Here is a 17,677-nt window from a genome sequence, read left to right on the forward strand (position 1 = left end):
TGTCAAACCAGCTTTGTAGCTCCTCTCCCTTTAAGCCTGCAGGGTCTGCCCCATTAGTTTTTCTTTGTGTTTTTGGCCTGCAGCTGACTTTCTTCTGATTGGCTGCCCCTCACAAACAGAAAGTTTCACACAGAGCCAGAGCCGGTGCACTCACATCCTAATCCTGTTTTGTCAGGTAACTCCTGCATCTGCATCGAAGCCAAGTGTCCTGTAACGTCATTGCCATTGATGCACTGGCAGTGGCAGCATCAGCCACCCAGAAAATAACAGTCCCTTTAAGGTGTTAAAAAGTCATGATTTAGGATGAAACACACCAATTCACCAAAGTAACGAGCTGGCAGTGACAGATCCAAATCTAAATGCTCAGTTTCATGCTGTTTTTTCTACTCTCTGGCCTGTATGATGTCATAGTTATTCCTAATATGGTCATCTCAGGCACAGAAGCTCCATCTGCTGCTCACACACTCTGCTAAGAAAGTTGGTTTAAAGGGCGAGGAGCTGAAACAGCTTGTTTCAGACAGAGGATGGCCCGAGGAGCTGAACCAAGGCCCAGTGTAAGATAAAGAAGGATTATTCTGAATTCATTCACCAGCTGACTCATGCAAAGCTACTATGAGTCCAAAAATAAAAGCATGGCACTGGTAATGAGCAGAATAGGTGCACTTTAAGGGCTTTCAGGGGGTAAACAGTTTGTTTTGGGTGGTGTCCAGCGATTCGCTCCTCCCACAAACCAGCAGCAGGTGGAAACTGGTTCAGCAGCCTGGTTATCAGCAGCTCTGGAGGTTGGAGAGGAACTGCAGCACAGGACAGAGGGTAACTTGAAAAAAATAATTAAATTTTCACATTTTGTAATATCACTGTGTTGTAGAAGGCTCTCATTTTGATTTGCCACCCATGTGTGTATTTATAATGCCTTAAAATGCCTTATTTAGTCCAAAGTCTGACAGAAACTTTATATGTGACTGTGTATGAAATTTCTCACCTTTTAAAAAGGCTTGTTTTCTCCAGTGTTTCGTAGAGCCCGGTGTCTCTGGTGTTGCTGTTGTCGGATAAAGAGAGGTCGGAAGGTGATGATATCTTTCTACAGAAAGGATAAACAGTTCTTGTTGGGTCAAACATCTCCTGGAAGTGTTTAAAACCAACATGTCTTTGTTCTGCTGACTGTTTCTGCAGACATGAAGGTCACCAGTAGAAACTCGTGCTGCTGAAGATTCAACAGCTCCATCAGCGTCTCTGTGAAATGGGATGTAACAGGTCAAGATGCTGGTTTGGAGCCCGTTCTGACAAACCGGATGAGGCCGTCACCGATGAGGCTGAGGGGTTTCTGAAGCATGCAAGCGACTCTGAAGGTATTGCAGGCTCAGCTGACGGCAGCTTCCAGGATCCCCCTCCAGCCAGTAGAGCTCTGCTGGACTTTGCTCAGAGGATGTCGGAGGACATTGTCGCTCAGGCTCTGCATCTCTGCTGGGAGGCAGCGATCCGATACGACGAGCTCCCTTTCATTGACAGTGACGCCGATTATGTTAATGAACCAAAACATTTCTTTACTTGAAATCTGCCTGGACATCCACCCAGGCTGCATGAAACAGGTGAAGTTCAGATATTAGTTTCTGTCCACAGCAAAAATCTGAGGTGTGGATTATTTTAAGACATTACAACATGTGTCCACAAAACTTTGTACTGCAAAACAAAAACACCACTTCTGAAACCTTTAAAGTTATAGTTTAAAGAGTATAAAGGACAATTAGATTATGACCACTAAAATCTAGTTACAGGTACATTTTACTTCATGCATTCTCATTAGAGCCATCCCGGGTTTAAAAGAAAAAATATGCACGAACAAGGCAGAGCGTCATTCAGGCTTTCATCATAAAAGGCAAAAGGAAAGAAATACATGCATTTATCAACACATTACCTGTGTCTGAATGTAAATGCACTTTGGTGGTGATAAAAGGTAAACAGACTTAAAAATATATATATAAAGTGAATGTGACATAATTAATGTTGTTTCTCAGTACAATAAAGACATATTATTCATTGCTCAACTCATCTTGAGTAACGGATCTGGAAATTTTTTTATGCTGTTTATTTGGTCATAAATTTTCTGTTTTCCTTTTTTTTCTTTTAAATTTTGTAGAATTCAATTTGTGGGATAACAGCAGAACTATTTTTTCTTTCTTTCATTTTTAATTACACCTTATTTTACCTTATTTCAACATCAGGTGAACTAAATGTTTGTACTTTGACACTAAACTCACCTCGAGACATCTTTATCCTGGCTCCTGTCATATCTCTTACATGTGTTTTGACAACAAACAGCAGCTTCGATGTCAAGACTCAGAAACACGGTGGCACAGGGGAAACCAGGAACCAAAAGCAGGTCATGTGAAATCAAAGGATTCAACAGGAAATAAATACAGGATTTTAAAATTGAACTAACAATAGGCATGATTTCAGGCTCTGCGGTGCACGAATACACTGAAAACTTAAATTTACTAACACCACTTAAGTAATTTATAAAACCGCCTGTTATAAAAACAGGAAACACAATTGTTTTTTAAAAATCTCTCAAATTATATTGTTTAAAACTTAAAACTTGTTAAACCAAATTCACATTTTAATACTATTATATTTTTCTGTTCGGGAATGCATTTAAATAACTGTAATTTGACATCTTAATAATTAATAATTAAAAAGAAAAAAATTTTGTAAACCACTTTAAATATTCACAGATAACAACAACAATAATAGTGTTAAAAATATCATTTCCATTAAAGAGCCTCCAAGAACATTAAAATATTATTTCTTTTTAATTTAGTAAACCTACATTGAGAGGCAAATATCATAATATTGCAGAAACAGCACATAACCATCAGAATATAATAAGAGTGAAGTAGAACAGCACATTTTATTCATTCATTATAAATGACTTTATAATTTACTGCTCTAATGTATAATAAAACACTTTAATGTTTGGTTTTCTAAAATGTCAAATGAAAATCTTCAAATATTTGTTAAAAGCTTTAAAGTAGGTGCAGCACAGTGCTGTAATGTGTGCTAATGTTTGCCTTCAGTATATAATTGAATAGCACCAGAAGGAACATGACACAGAAACTAAAACTAAAAAAAGTACATCAAAATCCTACCTCGGTACAAGAAATCTACTAAGATTTGTAAACAAAACCGTAAATCACTGAATACACATTTTTATTCTTGAATAATTTCATGCTAGCAAGAAAAAAAAAAAACACTGAAAAAGTTGTGACAGGAGCGTATTTACCACCGTGTTATCAACCAGCTTGCTACTGTCAAATATGCCTGTATTTAGAGAAACCCTTTTATCGATTCTCCTGAATCTCATATCCAGTGCTGTGCACAAGTCCTGAGCAACCCTCCAGTTCTTTATATTTTGCTTTAAAACTTTAGAAATGAGCAGTAGTTGAGCAGACTGGATTTGAATTATCTGGACCCTGTAAATAAAGGCTGAGGTCACAGTGTGCTGGGACAGCTCCAGAGGCTGGGCTGGTATTAATGATGACTTCGAGGCCAGGATCAGGAGTGTGTTGTTAGCTGTAATGTATAAAAGAGCTATCAGAGCTACATGTGCAGTCTGTATCTTCATGTTAGCGAGCACACAGTCAGTAAAGCATCAAAGTTTTAAAAGTTGAGAAATCCGCCTCTTTCTTGTTTTCTTTCATAAGAACTGAAATTGTTGACCTTTGACCTACAAATATGAGCGTTCACCAGCTCGACCTTCTTAGAGTTTCTGTGGACATGAAAGCCCAGTGAGAGCTGAGCACACGTTGACTTCATGTTTCATATCAGCAGCCTGGGCTGTGAACATACACAGAGAGAAACACGTCTGCACTTAGAGCGTGGATTTAAAGGAGGATGTTTTAAATATTTCAGTATTTAATATGTTTAGTTTAATGTTTGAGTTGTACAAATAAGAGTACAAATAGTTACACTCTCATTTCCACACGTGATTATCTCTGTTTACTTTGTCAGGCTCTGCCACCTCACCTGCGTCAGTTTGGTGGGCGGAGCCAAACCAAATCCACACGGCAACCTTAACTGACCCTGCAGCTCCACCCAGAGGTGGAGTGACAGACCTGATCGTTTGTGCCTGAGAGACCTCATCCAGGGAAATATGAACTCTTGAACACTTTCATGAAAAGATGCTTTTTTAAAATTTTTGAGTTTGCTTCACAGGTTTTTCTTTGTTGTTCTTTACTTACCCCAGAGTATCAACTGGGTCTTGTCATTTTCTTCCATGTGGCTTTTAAAGCTTTTTAGTTTTTTATTTTATTTAAATTTTATTTTGTTTTGGATTAAGGTCACTAGAGCTCATTGATTGACTATTGTACATTTTATTCAATAAAAAAAAAAAATCCAGCAACTTTTTAAAAAATTGTAGTAGTTATTCGTTATTCTATTTATGACTTGTTTTATATTTTATTGTAGTCTATACAGCATAATTTTTATTCTATTTTTTTACTTAATGTAAATGTATTAATTTATTATACTAAATTATTTTATTTCTAACTTTATTTTAATATATTATTATTATTATTATTATTATTATTATTATTATTATTATTATTATTATTATTATTATCATCATCATCATCATCATCATTATTATTATTGTATTGATTTTTTTTTTAATTTTCTCTCAGTGTAAATTAATATTTTGCTTGTTTGTTTAATTTCATTTTTATATTTTTTTTCTTTTAGTTTTCTTTTAGTTTTTGTTTTATAATATTGCATTTTATTAAGCTATTAAGGTAATGTTTTTAAACATTTTTTTTTTTTGACTGATTTACTGTTTTGACTTGAATTTGCAAACTTTTGCAGACCTTTGGCATATATGAAGTAATCCAGGTTAATTTTATCGTAGATATAAGTATATTCCAAAGAAGCATGAACTGCTGTCTGGCTGCACAGTTAGAGAAGCAACATACATGTCTGTAAACCTGAAAAGATCCACCATGGATTCATGAAAATACTGAGCACGGCTCTCTCTTGTTTTTCTCTTTTTGTACAAAGTTGTTCAGTAAACTTTACTATTATAAGAAAGTTGCAAAGATCCTGGCTAGAATGTTGCACTTTAAAAAAAACGTTGAGAAGCCATTAAAAAAGCAAACATGAGAGCCATTTCAGTTTGATCATTTTTATTTCACCCAAATGTGAAGATCGCCTAAACTATTGCCTAAACTATGGAGCCGTCCACTCAGCTTGTTTGGCTGGATTTCAAAGGCTGCAGGATTAAGAAAAAACAAAACGTCTTCAGTGAAAAAATAAAATGCTGAAACTACTGTAGCAGTGAGCTCAGTGTCAGGACAGAGCAACGTGCTTTCACTTAACGCTCTTCAAAAGGAGGGGCCTCTGCTGGTGGCTGGCTCTGCTGCCTGAGAGACACAAAAAAAGACACCAGAGATTAAGTGATTTGAGCAAGACGACAAGTTTTAACAGGATTCACCAGAAGCTTCTCAAACATCTCTATTTCCCATTAAAATGAATTAACTAGGTGGTGAGCATGTGAGCGAGCTTTCTTTGTCAGACTTTTTCAATGGAAGGAGACATCATTTTTAAAAAGTGCCAACATCTCTCGTTAAGGTTTTTTTCACACTAAAGCTTCAGATCATCCTTTTCATCCTGTGTCATGAAGCTTAAGATCAAAGTTTTAAGAGCATGTTTTGCAGTTATTTGTTGAAGGTTTAGCTCCCAAAAAACGTGTTAGCCCAGGTTTTATTGACAGTTAAACAACCCACCAGTTGGCCTCAGGGCCAAATGGTGCTAAATGCTGATTGGCTCACAGAAATATGACATTATCTTCATACTGAGCAGCGCCAGACAATCATAAAAGGGACGTGGCATCGAAAGGAATCCTGAATGGAAATATGTTGGGGGAAGATTGTGGTAGAAGTGTAACTTTTGGGGAGAAAAAAGGTTTTAAGACTTGGTTAAATTAACGTTAGTTTAGATAATCCTTTCAAATAAATTTCAGAATTGCTTCTAGAAGGTATTTTGCCCTGTGCACCCTAAACTGAATGAAATAAACAAGCAGGAAACACTTGGACTTAAAAATTTAATCCAATGCTAAAGCACCAAAGCTTCAGTTCCTCTAATGGCTACTTGAGGCTGGCTTCAAACATGAGTCAATCCCCATACACTCCCATGTTAAAATGTCCAACTTTACAGCAGAAATAAACATGTTTACAGTGTCTACGGATAGTTTCACGCTTCATAATAATTTAGCTCATACATTTGGATTTTGCTGAGGTTTAAAATTAGGAGCAAAGCTGCTTTAAAAGACAGATGTTGAGGCGATTGTAGGTGGACCAGGTTTTGACTGTTGGTGGCTTTTTATGTAATTATCTGTCAAATAAAACGACTTTACAAAGATCATTTTCAGCAAGAGGAATTATGATAATTTACTGTATGTCATTCAGCAGTAGTACGACTAATTCATCCACAAATCACTGGTTCAGGTTCCTGTTGTACTTGTGTCTCACCTGGATTCACTGCATTATTTTGGAGGCCCATGGCCATGCCCACGCCCGCGACCACGACCACGACCACGACCGTGACCACGGCCAGGGCTTCCGCTCCCATGACGATGCCTTTGTTTGTGCCCATGTTTTCCATGATCACCCTCGCCATCACTGCTACTGCCACTGCCGCTCCCGCGGCGATGCCGACGAGAGCTGTGGTCGCTGTCATGTTCACGGTCCCTCTGGCGATCGGGGCTGCGTCTCCTCTGACTGCCATCATGATCATTGCCGTGGCGATCACCTCCACGGTTGTCATCTTTACGGTAGTCACCTCCACGGGGCTCATCTCTATGGTGATCATCTCCATGGCGATCATCCCCTCCATGGCGACCATCTCCACCGTGGCGCCCCTCTTTTCCATGGTCTCCTTTAGGCTTCTGGCCCCCGTGAGACCCCTGGTCGCCCGCCTGTGGGCCCAGGTTGTATCCTGAGGGGTGGTTGTCTGTGCGAACATCAGAAAATAAGTTTTAAAAATTAAAAATTCAACTATGTCAACATAGTTTGTTTTTTTGCACAAAACAAGCCAGCAGATTTGATCTTTTTAAACGTTTACTGCATTCACCTGGAAAGGTGAGGCTTTTAATTTGTGCCCAACTGCACAGGATCAGGAAATGGGAGATAAGCTGCGTGTCTTACCTGTATTGCTGCTGAACATGCTTGTCAGTGTCAGGGTTTGTGACGGATGACCCACTTATTATGGTGCTGAATGAAAGAAAGCAGGGCGGGGGCCCGTTCACTTCTCAGTTAAACCAGTTTGGCTGAATAGCTGTGTAATTATGGGTTTTGCAGCATGTTATTTCTGAACAGTGTCGATCTTTGTAGTAACCAAAGAGAGATTTTGTTGTTTCAATCATATGATCGTTCATGTTGTATTTATTTTAAGTTTAGCAGTCAAAGAAAAAGTATAAACCTGAGGATGAATTATGACAAACGGCTGCATTTAGCTCACTGCTGTGTTCAAAACTACTTCCAGCAGGTGCTGAATGTTAGTCTAATTAAAACTAAGTCTCTTGCTCCTTCTGCAAGACAAGTTTAGCTTGGATCTCTAGCTCTGCAAAACTTCCAGTACTTTCCCTTAAATATCAAACTCATAACTAAAGAAGATAAATGAGTGTACTTACTTGATGTGAAGGGCAGAAACCAACTGTACTTTCTGTGAGTGTCCAACAGATGCTCTGAGGTTTACGGGCACGGGCTGGTTTGGCTGCATTTCTTTTTTTTCTTGCGTCAGTAAGGCAACAGGTAAAGAGAGAGGCGTTGTCTTTCATTTCACAAATTTCAGTTATCCTGCTTAACAAAGTTTATATCTTAGTTCAATCATAATGCTTTCCCTAGCTACTTACCCTAACCATCAAAAATGAAGGCCTAACCCTAACCCTCGACACCAAAACATTTTGACCCTCAAAATGCCTTCAAATTCATGGGGGCATTTTGTCCCCGTTAGTCAGTGTTTCTCAACCTTTTGGAGCCACGGCACATATTTCACATTAGAAAAGTCACACGGCACACCACCAAACAAAAGTGTCACATAAAGCATATTGATAATTTTCCCTGCACTCGAGGCATAGTGGAATTGGCTCAGTTTGACCCCAGTACACTGCATTCCAAATTATTATGCAAATGATATTTTCCTCTGATTGTCCTAAACAGTTGATGCAAGTGACAGTCAGCATAATTTTCAAGTCATCAACCATTATAGTTGATGATATTCGAATGTTACTGAACAACCCTGCCAATGAAAACAGTATTTTATTTTCAAAAAAAATTTATTTTTCAAAAATAAAAAACTTAAAATGCACTGTTCCAAATTATTACACACAGAGTTCCAAAATATATTATAGGTTGTAATGAACTGAAAATGGTCATTTGTTGAATTTGCAGCATTAGGTGATCATATTTACTGAAATCAAAAGCTATTTCAATGAAAAACATATTAACATAGGAGCCCTTATTTGATAGCAGTTTCACAATTCTTGCATCCATGGAACTTGTGAGTTTTTGGAGAGTTTCTGCTTGAATATCTGCAGGATGTCACAATAGCCTCACAGAGCTGCTTTTTGGATGTGGATACCTCCCACTCTCATAGATCTTTTGCTCGAGGATGCTCCAAAGATTCTTAATAGGATTTAGGTCAGGGGAGGATGGTGGCCACACCATGAGTTTCTATAATTTTATGCTGATAGCAGCCAATGATGCAGAGGTATTTCTTCAGCCTGAGATGGTGCATTGTCATGCACGAAGATGATTTTGTTGTGGAAAGCACAGTTCTTATTTTTGTACCATGGAAGAAAGTGGCCACATAGTTTGCAGAGGTCATTTTCACACCTTCAGGGACCTTAAAGGGGCCGATCAGCTCTCTCCCCGTGATTCCGGCCGAAAACATCACCACCTTCTTGCTGACCTCACAGCCTTGTTGGGACATGGTGGTCATCCACCAACCATCTACCACTCCATCCATATGGACCATCCAGGGTTGCACGCCACTCATCAGTTAACAAGACTGTAGTTCATGTAGTTCTGGGCCTACTGTCAGCTTGTCTGCTTGTGAGCATTGGTTAAGGGTGGCTGAACAGAAGGTTTATGCATGACTGCAAGTCTCTGGAGGATTCTATACCTTGACGTTTGCGGGCCACAGAGGCATCAGCAGCTTCAAATATCTGTTTGCCGCTTTGTAATGACCCTTTTAGCAGTTGCTCTCTTAATCCGATATATTTATCTGACAGCTACCACCAGATTTTCTACCTGCTCATCTCCACTCGTCTAACTTCTGCGACTCTCTAATGCTATTCTTCACTGAAAAAATTCATAAGATACACCAAGACCTGGTTCCCGATGGTTCATTGTAGCCCCTCCTCTGTAATCCCACCTCCATTACATTGCCTCTCTGCCTTCCAACTTCCCTCTGTCACTGATATCGCTGATCTCATCTGCCTGTCTACCCTCTCTTCTTCCTCTCATATCTGAAATTATCCACTCTTCATTCACCACTTAAACTGTTCCTACTTCCTTCAAAGTTGCTGCAATTACCCCAATTCTGAAAAACAAAGAGGTCTAGATCTCAATAACCTTAATAACTTTCATCCTATCTCCAATATACCATTTCTCTCAAAAGTTCTTGAAAAAAATAGTTGCTTCAGAAGTTCACTTACACCTAACCAATAATAACCTCTATCGGCCTCTCTCATACTCCACTAGCTTGGTTCAAATCATACCTGTCTGACCACACTCAGTTCATTCAACTAACATCCTTCACTTCTCAGCCTTTGTCTTCTGGGGTGCCCCAGGGATCTGTTCTTGGGTCCCTCCTTTTCATCATTTACCTCTTTCCACTAGGACACATTTTCCGTAAATATAATATTCAGTGCACTGCTATGCCGACGACACCCAGCTTTACCTGTCCACCAAACCCGACTCCTCCCTCTCTTACCCTCTGTTTAGCCAAACTTAATTCATGGTGTTACGCCCCAGTCTAGGGGTACAGGAACATAACATAAGGGTTAGAAAGGAAGTGACCCTGTCCTGGCCCCCAAACTATACCCAGAAGCCAATCTTTGAAGTGAACGGTGGTTTGTGTCTACACTGAAAAACTCAACTTCGGGGTGAACAAAGGCCAAAATAACAAACAAAACAAGCTAAGTCAGGAAAGGAGGTGCTATCTAAAACCCTATGTGAAACAAAAACCAAACAAAAGACATGCTACACCTAACTCCCTAACTGAAAGAAACAGGAGAAAACAGTACAAGAAAATAATAAGGCAGCTCAGCCCTTCTGTTTCAGTGTCTATTTACAATGTACTATTTACAAGTGAAGACTAATTTACACATTATATACAAAGCTCAGTAAATCTCAGGAATGACACACGAATAACACAAGGTTTGGAAGCCAGGTTCAGGTCTGCTACTGCTGTCAGTCGCTGCCGCCAACAACTGCTGGTGAGGGATCTTTTAAAAACAGCCACATGATGAGGGGACCAATCAGCTGCCGCCAGCTCTGCAATCAGGAAGGACCTGTAGATTCTTAAAGACAAGACAGAAACAAACTCTAGACGGCCAGGGCCGTAACAATGGTTTTCCTCCAACTTTCTTAAACTCAACAGCAACAAATCAGAACTTCTTCTGGTTGGCTCTAAATCATCACTATCCAGAACTACCTGGTTTTCTGTTACTATCAATAAACTGCCGGTTTCTATCTCTCCCTCTGTGAAATGTTTGGGTGTCATTCTTGACTGTACACTATCCTTCAAATTCACACATTAATAATGTCACTCACTCAGCGTATTTCCATCTCCGTAACATCAATTGCCTCCACCCCTTCCTCACTCCTCATGCCATTCTCGTTCATAGCCTCGACTACTGTAATTAACTCTTATTTGGCCTTACACAAAAATCCGTCAATAAGCTTCATCATGTCCAGAACTCAGCCACCGGTATTAACACTAAGACTCCCTCTGCCCACCACATCACCCCTATTCTGAAGCAGCTTCATTGGCTCCCGGTCAAATCTCACATTCATTTTAAAATACTCCTCCATACATTTAAGGCTATTCATTCTCTCTCCCCACCATACTTTTCTGACTTGGTTCAGATCACCATCCCCTCCCGGTACCTCAGATCATCCTCTTCCCTTTCTCTTGTTCCTTCCTCTCCTCTTGTTTCTATGGGGGGCAGGGCTTTTAGTTGCTCTGCCCCTCGACTTTGGAACTCCTTAGCCCCTGACCTCAGAAACATCACTTCATTCCCTCTTTTTAAGTCCAAACTCAAAACCCACCTGTTTAAAATTGCCTACTCCGTATAACTTATCCATGATCTTAAACTTTCTATCTGCTACTCTTATTATTGTGGATAATTTTAATGTTTTTATGCCTGTTTTATTTGCTATACAGTGTCCTTGGGTGTTCTGAAAGTTGCTTTTAAATAAAATGTAAAATGTATTATTATAATGTGGACTGGCAAACTAATTATTACAGGTGTCCGAGATTGATTTCAGTGATCCAAAGAGCCCTGAGACACAATGCCATCCATGAGTTTAATTGAAAAACAACATATTTAATCTTTATGACACTTAAATATTATTTACATACTAATTTGGAATGTGCTGTATACCATTTTGGCTTTCTTGTGACCGCTACTCATGCTAGGGCATTCATCTGGGTCGGAATTTTCTCCAGGATCTGGAGACTGACTACTTTTTCTTTTCAAATATTTATCTATTGCTATTACGCAGTTGTTGCATGGCTATATGTAATTTCTTCTTCGTCTTCTGTTTTACTGGCATTTGGCAACCCATTTAATTGGAGCAAGATGTTGTACTGCCCTCCAGTGGAAGAGAATTTAATTGTTCTTCCCGTTACTCACGTTTGCTTGGAGTACTAATCGGGTGAAACCAGATAATCTTCCACAGCACACCTATGCATCACAGTGGTTAGGAAACACTGCCATAAGTGTCTGTTGGTCCCCAGAAGTTTGTGAGGACAGAAAATTGGCATGCTATAGCATGCCAATTTTCTGTCCTCACAAAGTTGTCTAAACATGTACACACACGCACAAACGCACTTGCCCAAGACATGTGCAACACTACAGAGCAATTTTGCACATCTAAATAAGCCTTGTATATTTGTACAGTTGTATAGTTGGTATTTTTACATTTATAGTTAGCTATTTATTAGTTTTCATTTTTATTTATTCTAAATGCTGCTACCGGGGAGGTGGTTTTCATTGAACCTCTGATTTATCTGCTGTGACATGGTTTGTGATGGTTTCACATTCCCATAGCCCATCATCCACCAGTTGGTGGTGTGCGATACTGCAAACTTTTGGTATCAATCGGATACCAAGTGAATACAGGTTTTAAGATACCAATACCGATAGTTTTAACCTATAAAGGGAAAGCAGTGTGGAGACGTGGTTTGTAAATGTGCCTGTCTCTAAGCCACTCTGGGTCAGTTATTGTTGTTTGTCTTATAGGCTAGAAATCTGCATGTTTGAGGATTATTATTATTTTGTGTATATCAAGTAATAATTACTGTATGTGTTTAAAACAGTTTAGTGGGCTACATACTGAACTCATAGCATATTAACAAAGTATTGGTCCTATACCGCTAGTATCAATCTGATTACAATAACAGCGTTGGTATCGATAGTGTTCCCATGAGGTGATGTTCTGTTAAATGCAGCCAGGTAAAGGAACAGTTTTTCTTCAGGTGATGGTGCTCTACATGTTGATCACTTATCTGGAACAATTGCCTTTTTTCCACTAGCTCTTTTCCACTCAAGTCGACTCAACTCAGTTGTGTTTTCCATTTATTCAATTCAATTGAATTTTATTTATATAGCACTAAATCCGAACAGCAGTTGTCTCAAGGTGCTTTTAAATTATATTGTAAAGATTATATTGTATAGAGAATAATCACCAACAATTAGATTTAGCTCTATGAGCAAGCACTTGATGAGAGTGAGAATGAAGACAGGACAAAAGAGAAAAATTACAATAGTTTACCACCTCAGTGTGGCTGGGTTATAGCAACATGACCCGAAAGTCCCGTGATGTCAGTTGTGTGCGACGTAAACGCAACACAACAAAAGAGGACACTGAGGTGATGGCATACCTTCTCCTAAATCAATGGTTAATGGCCAAAATATTGGTTTGTGTGTTGGCTCATTGGCTGGTTTCAAAAATGGGAGTTGCTCTCATGACTCTTCCAGTGATGTCACTTCCTGGCCAATCAGTGTATTGCAGTCTGTTGACATCATGTTTTTGGCTTGACTAGGCTCGCTTGGAACTCCTAAAAAAGTATTTAAGTACTAAAGAAGTACCCAGTACGAGGCGCTAACACCTAATGGAAAACCCTAAAAACTGAGTTGAGCTGAACTAAGCCAACCCGGCTACAACCTACCATAGAGATGAAGAAGTGGACCATCACCTCCAGAGAGCAGCAGTTTGATGTTCAGTGTTCACTGCATCTGCTGATTTTCAGACCTTGAAGCTGTTTGTGAGTTCCCCTTTGACAGATCAGATCAGAAACAGAACACAAGTAGCAGTTTGAGAAATTATGAAATCAGGATTTTTTTTTCTTAAGCAGAAGGTTACTGAAGAAGAGGAAGTAAGATGTGGAAATTAACAGACATGTCACTATTAGACCAGCAATGTTAAACTCATTTTACATTGTTGGCCACATACAGCCTACTTTAATCTTAAGTGTGCCAGATCTCTGAAACACCCTTTTCTATCAATATAAAGAAATTTAATTACACATTTATTTCCCGAGATATCTTATTATAAGAAAACAAAGGGCTATTTCAACATTAAGTTTCATTTTTTCCCAAAGAAATGCTTCTGTAGTAAATGCATGAAAACTTCCAACTCTTAAAAAAACAGGAACTCCCAGCTTTACCCACATCCTCAAAAGATCCCTGGAGCTGTGTGAAGTTCCCTCCTGCTTCAAACACTCCACCATCATCCCCAAGAAACCCACCATTCCAGGATTGAATGATTATAGACCTGACGCCATACTTGCCAACCTTGAGACCTCAGAATTAGGGAGACATTTAATAAAGGGGGGGTATACACATATACAAAACAAAAAAACTTGAATTTTACAGTGTTTATTTATTTAAAATTATGTATTTAAAGTAAGTTAAATGTCACCATTATTACTGTCCCCGAGCCAGGGCTGTCCAAATTCAGAGGCTGCATCCACCTGAGGACCCGGCCTTCGTGCTATAAGTGGGCCGGGTCCTCCGAAAGCCGGGTAGGCCGGAAGTGAGCGACTGTGACGGTCTAGCCTTCAGAATTACATCACGAGCTCTCTCAGTGGAGTGAAACTCTGCCATCTGCTCCTTGCTATCTAAATATAACCAGACACTGGTGTAAATTCTCGACCATCTCACACTTCTGTTTAATCAGTTTTCTGTTTGATGTTTATTCAGCTGTGTGAAAACCCCCGGAGGAACCCTCCCAAGGGATTAATAAAGTTTTATTTAATCTAATCGTATCTAATAACTTTAATCTCAGCCAAACCAATTTACTCAGGAACAAATAAAACACTAAAAAAAAAAAGAAGTAAAAAAACAATAACATTTTTAGGTTATCTAAGTGACTCATATATCATGTTTAACCTGAGTGGCGAAAGACCGCGGGGGTTTGAAAATGATGTACCGGGAGTTCGCTGTTCTTGCCGGCTCAGATATTTGAAGTTTACACACCTACATTCTCACCTGAAAATATGCTAAAAGTTTAGTTTGCAACCCAGAAAGAGTAATAAGAGTAATATTAAACCTAAGTAGCTGCCACCATTGTTGGAAACTGGAAATGGCTGGAATGAATTCTGGGATATGGTTTTTCATTTTTGTTGTCCAGGTGGAAAATCAGGAGAAATTTGGGAGAATGGAGATTTTCGGGAGGGGTACTGAAATTCGGGATTCAAATCAGGAGGGTTGGCATGTATGCCTGTCGCCTTGACGTCTGTGGTCATGAAATCCCTTGAACACCTAGTGTTAGCCCATGTGAAGGACATTACAGGCCACCAGTTGGACCCTTTGCAGTTTGTCTACTGGTCAAACTGGTTGGTGGATGATGCACTGCTTTCAGCAACTTCATGATAGCCTCTAGAACAGGGTGGGGAGCTCCAGGCCTCAAGGTCCGGTGGGCCAGCCTGCAGGTTTTAGATATCACCCTGGGTCAACACACCTGAATCAAATGATTAGTTCATTACCGGGCCTCCAGAGAACTTCAAGACATATTGAGGAGGTAATTTAGCCATTTAAATCAGCTGTGTTGGATCAAGGACATGTCTAAGGACCTGGCCCTTGAGGTCTGGAGTTCCACACCCCTATTTTAGAAGGTTCCTAGCAGGATAATGAGAAACAGGTGATTGATTTATCGAAATCTGTCATTTCTTCAGGAATAGTTCTTCAGGCTTCTTGAAGGACATTCAAAGCTCTTCTTTGAATGTTTCTGCCTTCTGTTCTGTTCTCTGTCAACATGATAAGATACAATAAGATAAGATAAGACTTTATTGATCCCACAAAGGGGAAATTTTTGCGTCACCTCAGCTCAGGTACAGATATCAGAAGGAAATACAAAAATACAAATAAGTACAATCAATGAAAAAAAGTAAGATAATACACTATATACAATGGTAGCATACACAGTATGTGATTATGGATATAGTTGGAAATATGGAAGACATAAACTATATAGCTTAACATAACTATTGTACCACTACTATTCCTATCCGGTTGTTCAGTGATGACGCGACGAATCCTACTTCCGGGTCTAAAGTAGTCTGCGTTTAATATGGCTTTTGTGTTGTTAACATGTTTAATGTTATGTATTTTCTTCTATTTGATCTCAAAAAGCTCCTAAAACAGTCAGTGATCCCTGTTGACCTCCCTCGGCTTTTATTACCACTAATCATTTATTTAAGCTCAGTTTTTAAAACCTTAGGATGTAACTACAGCCCAGCCATGCAGCAGTATATGAATGACTAACCTCGTATTATGGATGGATTATCTCAGTTGTTCTCCTGGCTGAAGTTTGGTCCTTTTACAGCATCCTGCCATGCGATTACATTTGTTCCTGACCACCGAGAACACTCACGTTAACTTTTATCGAGTGGAAAAAAAGTTAGCTTGTTTATATTATGCTAACATAGCTGTGTCGCTAGCGGTCACGTAGCACATCATTATATACCAGCTAGCCCAACTTCAGTAACCCTACAAACGTCACTGCTGTTTAGTTTTCTGTCTTCATTTATGTTGGAAGTGATAGCAGAGCTGTACGTTTTAATTTGTTTCCAAAACCCCGCAGTCAGGACATGCTATATTGTATTTAGATAGAAGCTAGCGAGCTAACTCCCTGCTAACTTCTAACGCCGTTAAATGTCATAAATTCCGTTTTCATGGATGCCTGGATGTTAAACTCAATTGTTACACCTGGTAGAGCAGAACGCTGATCATTTTATTAAAGATGAAAGACTTTAGACAGTTTTTCAACTCTCAGTAATGCCACAGTGATCGTTTGATATATGGACCTGCAGCGGAGTTTAGACCCAGACACGGCTAGTGACGTCAGACTGAACAATCGGATTTATAGACATGTACTCACACACATGTACACACTAAATATACATATGTATACATATACAGACATATATACCTGCACATGTCCATACACATGGAAGGTCTATTATGCATGAAGTGGTGACCGTGGATGTTCACAGTGTCCAGTGACTTATGACATCATGATTGAGGAGTTATAGAGTCCAACTGCTGTTGGGATGAATGATCTGCGAAAGCGCTCCTTCCTGCAGCGAGGGTGTTTCAGTCTCTGACTAAAGGAGCTCCTCAGCCCACTCACATACTCATGCAGTGGGTGATGTGGGTTGTTCATGATGGATGTCAGCTTTACTAACATCCTCCTCTCGCCAACCACCTCCACAGACTCCAGGGGACATCCCAGCATGGAGCTAGACCAGTTTGTCAATCCTGCTCCTGTTCCTGTCCGTGCATCCACTCCCCCAGCAGGCCACTGCATAGAAAAAGGCAGATGCTACCACAGTGTCATAGAATGTCCTTAACAGAGTCCTGCAGACTCTGAAGGACCTCAGTCTCCTCAGCAGGTGGAGTCAACTCTGGCCCTTCTTATACAGGACGTCTGTATTTGTAGTCCAGTCCAGTTTATTGTTGAGGTGAACACCCAGGTACTTATAAGAGTCCACTATCTCAATATCTTTCCCTTGGATGTTCACCGGTGTTGTAGGGGTTGACTTCCTCCTGAAGTCTATGATCATCTCCTTTGTCTTGCCAGCGTTGATTTGGAGTACGTTGGTCTCACACCAGCCAACAAAGTCACTGATGACCCCCCTGTATTCCTGATCATTCCCGTCTGATATGCATCCAATGATGGTTGTATCATCTGAGAACTTCTGTAGATGGCAATCGTCCGAATTATAACAGAAGTCTGAAGTGTAAAGGCTGAACAGGAAAGGTGAGAGAACCGTGCCCTGTGGTGCCCCCGTGCTGCAGATTACCACCTCGGACACACAGTCGTGGAGCCTCACATACTGTGGTCTGTTGGTAAGGTAGTCGATGGTCCATGCAGTCAGCTGTCTGCCTACTCTG

General features: G+C 39.8%; 1 protein-coding gene and 1 long non-coding RNA gene across 2 annotated transcripts; one reads left to right on the top strand and one right to left on the bottom strand.

Annotated features, from left to right (window-relative positions):
* The first annotated feature begins 733 nt into the window (after positions 1–733).
* LOC146547365 (uncharacterized) lies at positions 734–2,495 on the top strand. Its single transcript, XR_014890724.1, has 3 exons — positions 734–813; positions 1,009–1,067; positions 1,174–2,495. It is a non-coding gene; the product is annotated as an uncharacterized LOC146547365 (long non-coding RNA).
* Positions 2,496–5,153: 2,658 nt separating this feature from the next.
* On the bottom strand, positions 5,154–7,778 carry LOC146547366 (uncharacterized). The gene is made up of 4 exons (XM_085266446.1): positions 7,679–7,778; positions 7,194–7,259; positions 6,519–6,999; positions 5,154–5,411 (listed from the first exon to the last, which is right to left on the bottom strand). The coding sequence occupies exons 3-4, from the start codon at positions 6,916–6,918 to the stop codon at positions 5,359–5,361; spliced, it is 453 nt and encodes a 150-aa protein (XP_085122572.1). The 5' UTR covers positions 6,919–6,999; positions 7,194–7,259; positions 7,679–7,778; the 3' UTR covers positions 5,154–5,358.
* Between the last annotated feature and the right edge of the window lie 9,899 nt (positions 7,779–17,677).

The sequence above is a fragment of the Mchenga conophoros genome, linkage group LG23 (assembly GCF_057382185.1).
Source record: "Mchenga conophoros isolate Kocher_MC1m ecotype Shallow Benthic linkage group LG23, M_conophoros_male_GT1.1, whole genome shotgun sequence".
Lineage (NCBI taxonomy): Eukaryota > Metazoa > Chordata > Actinopteri > Cichliformes > Cichlidae > Mchenga > Mchenga conophoros.

Coding starts and splice junctions, on each gene's coding strand:
- LOC146547366 (XM_085266446.1), bottom strand. CDS start 6,918: ATGGAAAAGAGGGGCGCCACGGTGGAGATGGTCGCCATGGAGGGGATG. Junction 5,412..6,518: donor AAATAATGCAGTGAATCCAG/GTGAGACACAAG, acceptor TGTGTCTCTCAG/GCAGCAGAGCCAGCCACCAG.